Source organism: Vipera ursinii (genome assembly GCF_947247035.1).
Source record: "Vipera ursinii genome assembly, chromosome: 1".
Classification (NCBI taxonomy): Eukaryota; Metazoa; Chordata; class Lepidosauria; order Squamata; family Viperidae; genus Vipera; species Vipera ursinii.
In genome coordinates this window covers 78,692,146-78,707,489 of record NC_139512.1, presented here as the reverse complement: position 1 = coordinate 78,707,489, position 15,344 = coordinate 78,692,146, and the positions used below count along the sequence as shown (strand labels likewise).

Below are 15,344 nucleotides of genomic sequence, written 5' to 3'. Positions count from 1 at the left end.
TTAGGGGCTTTATAGGTCATCACCAGCATCTGTGGTTTTTGTTTTGGTTCCAAGGTATTTGGGAGTCTTCTTATTTTAGCCTCTATGGTTCATCTGAAACCTGCATCAGTATAGGTTCAGGTGGGAGTAGGAAGTCAGGGGACAGCTATGACAAATATTCCCTTATACAGGTATTATTTTATTTGCACTTAGCTTCATAAACTTTACATGCTTGTGTTCTTTTAATATAAAATCCACGATGTCGTGATTCTTTTGCACAAATATTATGATGTCGTGATATCTCTGCATAATTTATGTGTGGGAAGCACAACGAACAAAAGAAAGATAAGGTGCAAAGTCTGAAGGTATTCTGTTACACGGTGAATGAAGAAGACATTTTAAAAATTCACATTTGTACCGTTTTTGTATAGGGGTTTTTTTTGGAGGGGGGGCTTCTCTTATTGTAGTGTATTGGTACTAACATTAGCTTGCACATTTGTCTTCTTTGTTCTTACTAAAATATGAGTTAGCATATATTAGACTCCATTAGCTTCACTTCTAGGGACTTCAGTAGCTTCTAAATTTGGCACTGCTAAGCTGATGCTGTGTTGCTTGAATCAATCGGGCTGCTATTTTTAGCAAGAAAGGAGAATTGAAATAGCAATTTGCTTTCCATGTAATAGATCCCAAGAGGAATATTGATGCAAGCTCTCTGTCATTGCATATATTTCCCCTCCCCAAAAGCACCCAGTCAAAAGACAGCTGTCAAAGCTTACTGCAGCATTAATATTTAATCAATCAAGCGTTTGTGCATTAAGTGTTCAAGGGGCAAAAAGACATGAGCTGAACCAGTTTCAAATAACTGAGCAGTTTGTATAATTCAGGTAGTGGGTAGAGGGTAAACTTCAAGTGTTCCTATAACATGATTTTGATTTTGATGTGATTATTAATAAAAATAAATGCTGTAGGCTAAAACCACACATATTTTAACCAGCTCAAGTTAATTTTTCAAAATTCATTTATGATTGCAGAGAATCTTGCAGACATACATACGGGTCAAGTGCCAGTGTTAAGTTATATAAAGGCATTTTTCTTCTTTTCAAGTGAAGGACTTCAGTTTAACTTTAATGGTGATTTGTGGAGGAAACATTGGGATAGTTATTATTATTACTCTGGTTTGTCACACAATCAACCAGATGTTTAGACTGGATTTGGCATTTTTATCCACATATTGAATCCTTCCTAAGGCAGCTATTGTTGTTTGATGCTTTAAAGGTATCACAGGATGTAAGCTGTTCCGAGTAAAGCTGCCTTTTGCAATTGACTGATGGTAATTTTGTCAATGTTGATGGTGTTCAAGTGATGCTTCAGATGTTTTGGGATTGCACCCAAGGTGCCTATTACTGTTAGTACTATCTTTGTTTCTTTTGCTACAGTTGTTCTGTTTGCAGGTCTTTGTATTTTGTGATTTTCTCCCATTCTTTCTCTCCTACTTTGCTGTCTCTAGCTACTGCCACATCCACTCTGCATTCTTTTTGTCTTTTCTTATCAACAATTGTTGTCTAAGGGGTTATGAGGCAGGTGCTTTTGTGTTTGAATTCTAAAATCCCAAACATATGTTGGTCTTCGTTTGCCATTCAAACCTCTGTTTCTTTGTTCAAAAGGGATAGTGCCGTTTATGGTTCTGAGGTTTTAGAATATATATTGGAGCTGCAAAGTCCAGACTATCACCAAAGCTGGTTCTGTTTCAGTTTCGGTCACATGGTCCAAGGCCCAATTAAAATACCAGTGCTCTACACCAGGGCTTTTCAACCGGTGGTAGTGGTACGCGAGCGCGTGGATTCCTCACTCCATTTCAGCCTGCTTTCTCTTGTAGCAAGGGAAGCTGAAACCGAGTGAGTGAGATTGCAGGAGCACGAGATCGGCCGATTCGGGTTCCTGACAATCTCCCTCGCTCCATTTCAGCTTGCTTTCTGCAAGAGAAAGCCGGGCCGCAGGGCCGCCTCCGCGGGTACTGCTCTAATGCGGAGAGGGAGAGGCCAGTCCCCATTTGGCCTGCCAGCCCCGGGAGAGCCCTGCGCAAGCACGTTGCCGGCCGCCAAACCTGGGCTTTCAAGCAGGAGCGGCTTTGCCCTATTTGCTGGGAGCAGCCACCTTCCCCGCTTTTCGCAAGCCCTGTTATGCCGCCACCGCAGGTTTCCAGCAGCGGGAGGCTCCGGGACGAGGGCCTGTCGGGTGAAGGAGTTGGGGCTGCTCTGGCAGGCCACTTCTGTGGCAGTGGAGCATGCTGGTGCCCTGCGCTGTGCTCCGCTGCAGGGGCCGCCCTGGGAAAGTTGGAAGCGCAGCTGTAGTCCGGGACAGTCAACCGCTCTGAGTCCTGTCTGGCCGGCTTTGTGCCTCTGTCCCCCAAGAGCAGCTGTTGTGAGTTGCTAGCGTGCGCTTCCCTGAGTGGCGGATCTACCCCCACCCGGGACTCTGGCCGCGTCTGCAGAAGGCGAGCGGGGCGAAGGGTGCTTTGGTGCGTCTTCCATCCCTCCCGTGTGAAGGGCACCTTCCTGCCCTGCGGTCCACAGCAGCATTGTTAGTGTGCATGGATCGACTGTGAGCAAATGCAAGGTCTTTCTGTTGCTGGAATAAAGCTTATTAAATGAGCTAGCAACCTCCAAGTATCATTGATAGATCTTCCCCAACTTTCCTCCGGTGCTTCATGAAGAGTTAAGTGGGCTTCAGGTTTCTTAGTAAAAATGGATTTGGAAGGAAGGAAGGAAGGAAAGAAATGACAATGGGAGGGAGGAAATGAAGAAAGACAAGGAGGGAGGGAAGGAAGGAAAGAAGGAAGGGACAATAGGAGAGGGAGGGAGAGAGAAATAGAGAGAGGGAGAGAAGGAGAAAGAAATAGGAAGGGAGAGAAAGGGAGAGAGAGAAGGAGAAAGAGGGAGAGAAATAGAGGGAGAGAGAGAAAGAGGGAGAAAGAGAGAGAGAAGGAGAAAGAAAGAGGGAGGGAAATAGAGGGAGAAAGAAAGAGGGAGAAATAGAGGGAAAGAAAAATAGAGAGGGAGAGGGAGAGAGAGAAGGAGAAAGAAAGGGAGGGAAATAGAGGGAGAGAGAAAGGGAGAAATAGAGGGAAAGAGAAAAATAGGGAGAGAGAGGGAGAGAGAGAGAGAGAAAGAAAGAAGGAGGGGGAGAGAAAGAGAAGGAGAGAGAGAAATTAAATTAGTAACATGATTGTTAAGTGAATCTGGTTTCCCCACTAACTTTGCTTGTCAGAAGGTTGCAAAAGGCGATCACATGACCCTGGAGCAATGTGACCATCATAAATATGAATCGATTGCCAAGCATCCAAATGTAAATCACATGACCCTGGGGATGCTGCAACGGTCATAAGTGTGAAAAATGGTCATAAGTCACTTTTTCCAGTGCCATCATAACTTTGAACAGTCACTAAGTGAATCATTGTAAGTCAAGGGCTACCTGTACTTTATCTTTTTTTTTCCTTTTCTGGGGGTGGGGTGTCAAGTTTTTGGCACCTTGCTGGGCGACTGGTGGTACTCGGACATTGCCTTGTCCTAAAAGTGGTACAATGGATGAAAAGGTTGAAAAGCCCTGCCCCACACTCTAATCCTCCTAAAAAGAAACAGGCCAGGAAAGTCAGATTGCTTTTTCTATCGTGAAATAATGGTGACTGGTAATTTGTGTTAGGGCTACACAGGAACTTATTTCATGTTAACTTGTAATGGAGTCATTTGCATCTGGATATTGTTAAGTCATTCACAACAGACTTGAATTGTAATTTTTAGGGAAATGATAAAATAATGCAGTTATTACAGGAAATATTTGTAATTTATTTACAACCATAATTGGAACCAAAATTGCCAATGCTAAGCAATGTAGTCATTAAGTTAGTGACACCTGATTTTACTATCATTTTGCTGTGGTTGTTAAGTGAATCGCTGCAGGCACTGAGCAAATCATGCAGGCACTGAGCAAATTTAGCTTCCCCCATTGACTTTGCTTGTGAGAAGCCATTTTGGAAGGTTGCAAGTAGCGATCGCATGACACCAGGACACTGCAACTATCATAAATAAATGCCAGTTTGCAAGTGTCCAGATTTTACTCACAGGGGCGCTGCAATGGTCAAAACTGCAAGAACTGATCATAGGTCGCTCTTTTCAGTGCCGTCATAACTTCAGCATGGACGTTAAATGAAGACTATTTGTACAATGCTTCAATTTAGAGGAAAAATGAAAGAGACTCCTTAAAGGCCCTTTTGCAAAAAGAATGTTAATATGCTTGTTTATTGATGGTTCTGTACTTTGGAAATCTTAATTCACTCTCATAATTTTATTTTCTTCTCTGCCCTTTCTATTTTATAGTTATCACAGGAGCTACAGATGGAATTGGAAAGGCTTATGCAGAACAGGTAAGTTTTAACCTGGTATACCTCAGGCCTTCCCCAAATAGTAATTCTGTGTAGTGTTGGTAGTGCTGGCCTGTTTTGGAACTGTTTCTCTTTATAAAAGTAATTCAAATGTGTTCTTTCATATATATTAAAGAGCCACAAAATATATTTAAAAGTCACAAGTAAATTCATTTTGTATTGGAATGGGAAGGATGAACTCCCCTGTGCAAAAGAGGGGTTTCTAATGATTATGGTTAACCCCTGATAGTGTCATTAATGTTAGGTTTTGCTATTGGAAGATGTGTACATTGTATTTTCCCCTAGGACAGGGGTCCTTGACCCCCGGTCCATGGATCAGTACCGGGCCGCACAAAAAAGCAAAGCCCCATCCGTGAGATGCAGGCAGCACTCAAAACCATGCATCCTCCAGTCCAAGGAAAAACCTCTCTCCATGTAACCGGTCCCTAGTGCCCAAAAGGTTGGTGATCTCTGCCCTAGGATGTTTGGTGTTATACTCATAATCAAGTTTATTATTCCATGCTGTAGAAGTGGAAGTTTCTTTTTAAAATTCCCTTCATGTATATTAGAGGTGAGTCACTATAAGTTATTGTAATACACCAGTTATTTATGCATTAGTTTCAAGCTCAGAAATTTCTAGAGTGATTGAAGCGTTCTGATTTGAACATGAGTGAATTCATATTTGAAGTATTTTGCATGTCCCTATTGTATATGGTGATCTAAAAAAAAAGGTGCTGGAACTCAGAGGTGCTGTCACGGAGCGATGCCGGTGTCTTGCTACAGCATCACCGCCCGTCCTTTGCATCCCTGCCCCTGCAGCTCGTAGCCACATGCCGCAGGGATTCCCCTCCCCACAGTCACTGTGGGGATTCTCCCCCCCCGCAGTTGCCACGCCGCGGCCCATGCTGAGCCCCCATCCAGAGCTGCTCCGAACCCTGACCCAGAACTGTGTTCCTCGTGGCAGTGGTCTCCAGCGCCAAACAGCCTCTTTCCAACCACATCCAGAAAAAATTGTAACAAACATTGGAATTCTCAAGGCCTTGTTTGGTATTTCCCAGCAATCTGTTACTGGAAGGAAAAAGCAATCCCTGCTGCGTTACTGATCCCAGAGAAGCATTTGCATGCATGCAGGTATCCTTAGGGTGCCATAGTTATGGATGAGAAACAATGGTTGCAAAGTTGGCATTTCTGGATGTAGTACAGATATTTTGGACTTATTTTTGTTTCTTTGCATGTTTGTTATTTTTAAAAAGGCATATGTTACTGACTACACTTATGCACATATGTAACATCTTTTGCTAGGATACATGACCATTGCTTATCCAGAATGTGAAAAGTGAAAGATTGTGACTAAACAAAATTTTAATGTACAGATAATACCACCAGAAATTATTTTAGCCTTTTTAATAAATGTTGTTATTGATGTTAAGCTCACCATGGAAAACATCATATATTGTTACATATATACTAGGTTAATTATTTAAAGACTAAAGTGCAACATAACTAGGTTCTAAATAATCTTATTTTTCAAAACACAAAACAGTCCAAACAGTAAAAGTAAAGTCCAAATTAAGAATATTTCATTCTTAAGCATTGTTTAATTTAAAGTGGTTTAGTTGTAATAGATGGTTATAGATTCAAAATAGTTTTCAAGAGTGTACAAAAGATACTATTTTTTTCTAGCATCAGCTAAATTAGACATATTACATTGAGCAAAATGTTTCTCATTTCTTTCCTGTTACCTTTATTGATTTCATTGCAGAGATGTAAATATAGGAAATAGATTATTTTGTTATCTAATTTTACCTTCCAAAACACAGAAGCAGATGAAAAATGTGAGGTTCTTTCCTGTTGGCTTTTTTGAATTAGCTGTTAGATTCTAAAAGTTTAGTTCCTAAAGAAGTAACCTTGTAAATAATTTTAATGTCCTCTAGTGCAGGGTAGGCAACCTTGGCTCTTTTATGACTAAAGGACTTCAACTTCCAGAATTCCTGAGCCAGCATGGCTCAGCTTGGAAACCTCTCTTTCCCCTTAGCGTGGCTGGCTCAGGATTTCTGGGAGTTGAAGTCCACGAGTCATAAAAAAGAGTCAAGATTGTCTACTCCTAAAGCCAATAGAGGGAGCTTTTTTTTTTTTTTTGCAAAAAAAAAAAAGGTGCTGGAACACTGTTCTGAGCATTCTATGAGAAAAAAAGCCCTGCGTGTACATGTTGGTATGTATACCACCCAATGGGCCACACCAACCCAATGGGCCACGCCGACCTGGCACCTGGCGATACATAAGTGGGTTTTGGGTTACAGTTTGGGCACTTTGTCTCTAAAAGGTTTTCCAGCACTGCCCCAGGGTGTTGCAACTGTTGTAAATACATGCCGGTTGCCAAGTATCTGAGTCACAATCACATGACTATGGAGATGCTCTGATGGTTGTAAATACAAGAACTGGTCATAAATCACTTTTCATCGCTGACATAATTTTGAACTGTCGCTAAACAAATAGTTTAATGGTCAATGACCGTCTGTAGTTTGGTCTTTATATTTAATTTTAGTCCCATTTTTTTTCATTGCTTGCAGATTCTTTGCATTTTTAGCTATGCAGAGAAGCTTGATTGGCATAGCACAGAATATTGATGTATCTTACTCCACTTTTAAAACCACACTCATGTTCTTCCAATACAGCTTCCCTAAACGTACATTTTCAGCATAAAAGTTGAATAAGGAAAGAGTAATACAGGCTGCCTGGCTGGGACCAGTCTGTTTTGCCATATTCTGCCCCTTTGTTTCCTGACTGTATTTAGGTTTCTCATAAGGACAATGAAGTTCCAATTATTCTGATTATATTCCACACTTTGATATGATCAACACAAACAAAAGATTTTCAATACTCAATAAAGCCTATAGTATTTTCTTTTTGGTATTCTTTGACATTCTCAATTATCCAGTAAATATTAACAATAATGTCTCATATTCCCTTGGCCTTTTAAAAAACCTTTTTGAACATCTGGCATCTGTAGGGCTGTAAACTGCATTGCATGATTCTAAGCATTAATTTGCTAGCATGTGAAATTAAGAATATTGTACAAAGTTTGCATTCTCTTTAAGTTAACTTTTTTTAGTATTGGAGTGTAGATTGACCTCTTCCAATCAGTTGGTCACTGATGTTCTCCAGATTTCTTAACATAGCTTAATTAAAATCTTGACTGATTCCTCTTTTGTTGTTTGCTGTATTTCGGTGTTGTTTCATCAGTTCCTGTAGACTTCTGAGTTGGTGATGACTGAAGGGCTGATCTAATGTTATCTTCTATTTCTATATACTCTTGCAAGTAGGAAGTATCTTCTAAGCTATCCTGGTTGTTGCCTTCTTGGTTGTGCAGTTTTCAGTTTATTCCTTCCATCTTAGCATACAAATTTAGGGTTGTAACCTCCTTCTCAGTTCAGAGATCTTTGGGAAGACTTTCCTTGTTTTTCCATGTCTGTTTCCATTTTCAATATCTTTACCCATCTTATTAAAATAATACTGCTTCTTGTCTCTTCTAACAGCTCTCTGAAAAATTTGTTGAATTCCTTTCTCAGATTTTTACCTTCTTTGGCTTTGGTTTTTCTACTCTTCACTTTGTGGCAATTTCAAGGGTTTATTTCAACATCCAGCTTGCTTTCTTCCCTGTCTTCAATTCTGACAGTCTCTTTTTGCATTCATCCCTAACATGTATTTACATTCATTCCATAAGTCTTCTGGTTCTCTCTTACTTCAGCGTAATTCCTAATGTTCTCCTTGAAAGTAGTGGGTAGATAGATGTTCAGGATTGTATCATGGAAACTGGACTGGCTTTCTTCTTTTTCTTTAGCTTAACTTGGAACTTGCACCTAGCACCTAGCCATGTCTTTAACGCTATAATTGAGCTCCACTTCTTTTTAACAATAATACAGTCAGTTTGATGCCTATATTCTCCATCTGATGCTGTCCATGTATTGAAGCATCATTTTGGTTGTTTTAACTATGTAGAATTCATTGGAGGAGCAGAAATTGGTTAAACCAGTCTCCTGCTTTTTTTGTTTCTTTGTTACCTAAGCTATATAATCGAACCACATTTTCCCCTTTAATATTTCTGACTTTAGGGTTTCAGTCTTCATTCACAAGCACCAACATCTTCCTTGCATGTTCTGTGGATTTCAAATTGAATTTGATCATAAAACTCAACCTCTTCTTCTGCTTTGGTGGTTGGAGCATATACCTGAATGATTGTCATATGTTCACAAGTCTGATCAGTATTATTTGGTCATTGATTGCATTGTGGCCAAGTACTTTTTTTTAAACTATACTGTTGCAAACTATAACACTATACTCTTCTTTATTTTTCATTTCTGAGTAGTAAACAGTATGATCTTCTGAATGAAATGTGCAGTCTTGATCCATCACTGATGCCTTAGATATCAGTGTATAGTCCTTTCATCTTTCACTGTATTGAACTTTTTCCTATTCATGCTTCTTATGTTCCATGTTCCCAATATAATTCTATCTTTGCAGCCACATTTTCCTCTGTGGCGTCAGCAAATAAACGTCCCAAAGACTTAATCTAGCTAATGCCATAAACGCTGTTAGCACTTCAAAAGATCTTCAGCATCTCTTCAGTAGCTTTTTGAATGCCATCCGACCTGAGAGGCTCATTGTCCAGTATTGTATCCTCAGTCATTTGATATTTTCCACCCATGTGGTTTTCTTGGTAAAAATACAGGAGTGGTTTACGATTGCCTTCTTCTGCACAGTACAAAATGGTGTCTTTGCCATCATCACTAAAGTGATTGTGGAGACTGATGCAGTATAGCTGCTGACCAGTATAAATGTCTGCTTGCTTTACCTGAGTAGCTGGGATGACCTTCATGCCTAAGGTGACCCTGTTGGGAATATACTGTATTTTCCGGCATATAAGACGACTTTTTAACCCATGAAAATCACCTCAAAAGTTGGGGGGTCGTCTTATATGCCCAGTCGCCTTATACGCCGGAAAATCAGTGGGTGGCGTCTGGCGGGAGCCGGCAGGGCAGTCCTGCGCACACGCACACTCCCCGGCTGCTCCTTAGCAGCTGGGGAGTGCGCGCGTGTGCAGGACTGCCCTGTCGGCTCCCGCCAGACGCTCTTCCCTCTTGAGGCAGCAGCTGCCTCAAGAGGGAAGAGCGTGGAGCCGGCAGGGAAGTCCTGCGTGCGTGTGCGTTTGCAGGACTTCCCTGCCGGCTCGCTCTTCCCTCTTGAGGCAGCAGCTGCCTCAAGAGGGAAGAGCGTCAGACGGGAGCCGGCAGGGAAGTCCTGCACACGCACGCGCACGCAGGACTTCCCTGCCGGCTCGCTCTTCCCTCTTGAGGCAAAATCTCAGTATTTTTTTTAAAAATTGGCTTATTAAAACTTGGAGTACTTTTTGAAGTTGTTTAGCAAAGGAACATGGGTATCCATAGAGGCAGATGGCAGATCAATGTCACAACTGCAGTCCTATCCCTTCGGTATGCCTGGAGAAAATGGATGGAGCTTCTATTGCAACCATACACCCACAATCATGTATACTTTGACACATCCACTTGGATGTTGCTGCAAAGAGGAGAAAAGGCAATTAGAAACCCTTACTCTCTAATAAACACATCCAATAATTAAACTAGCTAGTAAAACTATCTCAAAAGTTCAGTCTAATAGTTCAGGTAAAAGCAATCTGAAACAAATAAAGTTTCAAAGGCTCTTTAAAGAAGTTAGTTCTTCATACCTATCCTATTTTTCAAGATAAGCCTCAGGAAATGCAACTCAACCTTGATGCTAAATAGAATTCTTTACAGTATATCTTTCTCCAGTTGCCTCTAACTATGTTCCAAATATGTTCTGGCAACATTTTTTCTGTGCTCTCTTTCTCTTAAGTTGATAGTATCAATGGCCACCTCAAAATGTCACACATTACTCCACCATGTCAGGAGTGAAGAGAGATAGTAAGATTCGGTATGTAGGATTAAAATGGAGTTTCTGGGCTGTTTCAGGCTGATGCAGGGATGACCCTTCCCTCCGGTTCCAATCAGGCTTATCCCCGCTGTTCTGTTATTGTCTCCTAATCTAGGATTAGACACAGTAGCTTATTAATAACAGAATAAGTTGGAAGGGACCTTGGAGATCTTCTAGTCCAACCTCCTGCACAACCAGGAGACCCTATACTATCACAGACAAGTAGTTATCCAGTCTCTTCTTAAAAGCCTCCACTGACAGAGCTTCCAGGCCTCTAATCGTCTTTGGAAAGAGTGCAGAAAAGAGGAACAGAGTCTCTACATCTTTTTTATAATATGGTGCCCAAAACTGAATGCAGTATTCTAAGTGTAGTCTTACTAAGGCTTTATAAAGTGGTACTAATACTTCACATGATCTTGATTCTATCCATCTGTTAATGCAACCTAAGATTGGATTGGCTTTTGGGGCAGCTGCAGCACACTGTTGGCTCATATTTAAGTGATTGTCCACTAGGACCCCAAGATCCCTCTCACAGTTACTGCTATTGAACCAGGTTTCACCTAATCTGTACCTATCAATTTGATTTTTCCTTCCTAAGTGTAAAACCTTACTTTTCTCTACATATGAAACATGGAGTCACCCTACTCTGGACATCACTTTCCCCAAGATTTGCAAGGCACTCCTTCTGTAGTGGTTAAAACATGGCTGTTCCAACAGGCAGTATTGATGATCAGGTTCAGACGTTGTTCCTTCTTGTAGTGGTGCTAAATCTATTATATTATGTCTTGGCATTTAAGTACAACTGATCTGATTGGTTGTTATAGTTATTGATCTTGGCAAAGCATGGTTTTAATCCTGCTTATAAAGATACTGTGTATACATCTCATGGACTTGGTAACAATTGCAGGGTCATAAAAGTCTTGTAAACAGACAAATAGCAAAGCAAAACAATACAAAGCAATGGTACAACCATGAAATGGTGTGAGAATGAAATATCACAAAAGGCCAAAATAACATGTGTGAGAGGCACAAGAAAAGGCCTAGAGAAAATGGATAGATTCCTGCAAATAGATCTGCTCTATTCTTGCTTTACTTCAGAGATTGGCAGATGTTTTTTCCAAAGGGAGCAGTTCTGGAGACATGATCATCTAGCAATGAAAAAGAGGCTGCGGGCGGAGCTGCCCCGCCCTGCGCCGAATGGGAGAAGTTCAAGGGCTGGGGGGGAGCAGGAGGGGCGCCGGCCGTGGCGGGGTGGCGGCTGCCCTCCAACGCTGCCTGCCGCCCGGGAAACGCTGCGCCTCGGGGGCCGGCAGAAGCGCGGGAGCAGCGGGAGGGCCAGCGGGGCCAGTCGGGCCTTCGCCTCCTCTGCGACGGACAGGGAGGGCAGGGCATGTAAGTATTTTCTGGCGTATAAGGCAAAAAACCTTGAAAAACTTCTTAAAAGTAGGGGGTCGTCTTATACGCCGGAAAATACGGTATATACTCTTGGCATACACTCCTGACATTTTCCACTCATCCTTCCCAGAACAGTCTCCCTCCCCATCCAAATGTGGCAGTAAGGATATATCACAAGAGTGTTATAGGTCAGTTCACTACATTCTGAGTTACAATGGGACACCAGAGTGTTTACTTACAATCTTTTTTTACTTAAGTGAATTTTATATTTCATAACGTGGCAGTTTTGAAATTAATTATGATAGGCATATGGTGATAGCCTACATAGTTGGGTTGAAAATATATAAATGCATATATCTTAAAGATATTAATATATCTTAAAGTTTTGTGTTTGTATTAGCACATGTGCTGCCAAGATGTGCTAATCAGACCACATTTAGAAACTGATACTTGAATGGTAATTCAGTTATAATAGTACTAAGTTATTTTATATCTGTAACTAAGCTCGTTATAGAATACAGAGAGTAAATTTTCATTGGGGAAGTGAAGTTTTCCATATTTGTAAGATAAAAATCTCTATTTATACCAATTCCTATACTGCTTTAAAGGTCCAGCCTGCTTATTTCTTCTTTCTCACCTGCTAATGTATCGGTTCCAAAGGCCTTCAGACATTTCTGCCATACATTGATTTGAAAGGGATAATCCCAACTAAAGTAAAACAAGAAATATGGCAATATCAAATCCCAATTATTGGAATGTTCTTGGTGCCAAATGTTCCATTTAACTTGTCAGTTAAGCTAATTGTTTGGTAAAGGTAAGGGTCTGAAATGAGAATATTCCATACCATGGGTGGCCCATAACTTCTCCATTGCCCTTTACAAAAAAAGTAATTGCTGTAACTATCATGATTCCAGCAGCTATCCTATCCTGGTAAACAACTCAGTCAAGACTTGATTTACCATTTATGTTAATCCAGATTAACCTCCATTCATTTAATCCATCAATTTAATCTAAAAGGTTGCCTAACTCCAAATGAGTCCAGGCTCTGTAGAGCATTAAATCAATAAAACCAAAAAAGGATAGGGGGGAAGCAGGGTGTGGTGCAGAAGAAAATGTGCTAACATATAACATTGTGAAAAGTGCTTCCCACCTACCCCCAATCCAAGACCTGAGGAAATGTTGGGCTTTCAGAGATTTTTTAAAAAATAGGGCGATGGCATAGCCCACAATATATATTGCTTTTCTCCAGGGTGATGGAAGTTGACGGGCCTCGGGATATCTACTGCCATTCTCTGGACTGGCAAAAGCTGGAAAGGTGCCTTTACTCCATCCTTGATGTTTCCCATTCTCTGGCAAACATTAGAGGATTTTACTTATTCTATCACATCCCAACAATATCAGGTCCAGTTAAAAAAAACATTTATTCTCTGCCCACTCCATTTTGAATGTAGTTATGAAATTTATTAAGCGTACCTAACTGTGTCTAGGGCCTGCCCCCCTTCCTATATCCGTATTCCTGACACAGCAGTTTTCTTTTGATGAATCTGGAGTTCTGAACTTTGCTGAAGGGTTGAAAGTTGTGTTTAGATTTGTATGATAAGCCTGAATAAAATGCTAAGATGAAACTCCATTTTCTAGATTGTGAGGAGAAGAATCCTAGATTTGTCTCAGCAGCACTCAGCTTAAAAAGAAATTAAAAATAGTGACACAATTTTCTAGCTAAACTTTTACCTACTTCTATAAAAAGTAGCAATTTTCCAAAGCAGAAATTCCTCTGTTTCATTTACTTAATTCTCAGTTTTTTTATACGAGAATTCATTTCAGTAAGGAGTTGCTTCTGGCTTCTCCCCAGTTTATCTGTGGTTTACTCTTTCTTTAAAAAAAACTTAATTGAATTTTTTTCTTAATGTAAAATGCAAATGAAAATAAAGACAATGAAAAAAATGGAAGAGGATTACAATGAAGGAAAGGCAAGGAAGCTAAAAAGCAGGGGCTCCCATTTTTTTGATGCAGTAAGTTACATCACAAGATTATAACCTCAGCTTTTTACTTATATAAAGATAGTAAATACTAACTAATCTATAATAACATCCTATTTAATCATCAAAACCCAAAATCAAAATTTATCTTTTTTAAACAGAAAGTCCAGAAGTCATTTCCAAGTGGAAACAGAGCTAGTTATGTTGTTTCCCCTCATTAACGTGGTTAACTTGGTCATCTCTGCGAATTCTGTCACTTTCAATCCATTCTTCCATTATGGAAGCTAATGAGTTTTTCCATTTTTATTTATTTTTATTTATTTATATTTAAATTTATATGCCGCCCTATTCCCGTAGGACTCAGGGCGGTTTACAGGGAAAATTAAAAGTTAAAATACATCATATACAATTAAAAATGATTAAAACTAAGATTAAATTAAGGTTTAAGGTTTTAAGGTTTTATTTAATTTATATACCGCCCTTCTCCCTGGGGACTCAGGGCGGTTCACAGGGCATATATAAATAACAATACAAAAGTTAAAAAAGATTAAACCAATGCCCGATTAAAACAATAATACCATTCTAAAACAACAATTTAAAACCCATAATCCCCCATCAGGCCAGACCAGCTAATTCAAACAAATGGGTCTTCAGACCGCGACGGAAGGTTCGGAGGTCTGATGCCATCCGGAGCTCCACTGGCAGTTGGTTCCATAATGCCCACAGAGAAGGCTCTCCCCCTGGGGGCCACCAGTCGGCATTCCCTGACTGGAGGCACCCTGAGGAGGCCCTCTCTGTGGGAACGCACAGGGTGGAGGGGAGTTGACGCCGGCAGCAGGTGGTCCCCGAGGTAACCCGGACCCATGCCATGTAAGGACTTAAAGATCATAACCAAAACCTTGAACCTCACCCGGAAGACAACTGGTAACCAATGCAGCTCGCGGAGCAAAGGTGTAACATGGGAGTACCGGGAAACTCCCAAGACAACTCTCGCGGCCGCATTCTGTACCAGTTGGAGCCTCCGAGTGGTCTTCAAGGGAAGCCCCATGTAGAGAGCATTACAGTAGTCAAGGCGAGAGGTCACGAGCGCATGAGTGACCGTACACAAGGCATCCCGGTCCAGATAGGGCCGCAACTGGCGCACCAGGCGAACCTGGGCGAAAGCCCCCCTAGTCACGGCCACTATATGATCTTCCAGGGTAAGCCGTGAATCTAGGAGGACTCCCAAGTTGCGAGCCCTATCCACGGGGGGTAAAAGCTCACCCCCCATAGAAAGAGATGGAACATTTTGAATGTCCCGGGATGCCGGAATGCACAGCCACTCAGTCTTGTCAGGGTTGAGTTGAAGTCTGTTCCTCCCCATCCAGACCCGAACCGCCTCCAGGCAACGGGACATCACAGCGAGGGCATCACTGGGGTGGTTTGAGGTCGAAAAGAAAAGTTGGGTATCATCGGCATATTGATGATACCCAACTCCAAAACCACGAATGATCTCACCCAGCGGTTTCATGTAGATGTTGAACAGGAGAGGCGAGAGAACCGACCCCTGAGGAACTCCACAAACGAGAGACCTAGGGGCCGATCACTGCCCCCCTGCCAACACC

At 41.3% G+C, this 15,344-nt stretch overlaps 1 protein-coding gene across 1 annotated transcript in view; it reads left to right on the top strand.

Moving 5' to 3' along the window:
* Positions 1 to 15,344, top strand: part of HSD17B12 (hydroxysteroid 17-beta dehydrogenase 12) — an 87,872-nt gene that overhangs the window by 30,397 nt on the left and 42,131 nt on the right. Inside the window, exon 2 of the mRNA XM_083349678.1 lies at positions 4,353 to 4,399. Coding sequence (XP_083205804.1) covers positions 4,353 to 4,399 — 47 coding nt within the window. The remainder of the gene's footprint in view (positions 1 to 4,352; positions 4,400 to 15,344) is intronic.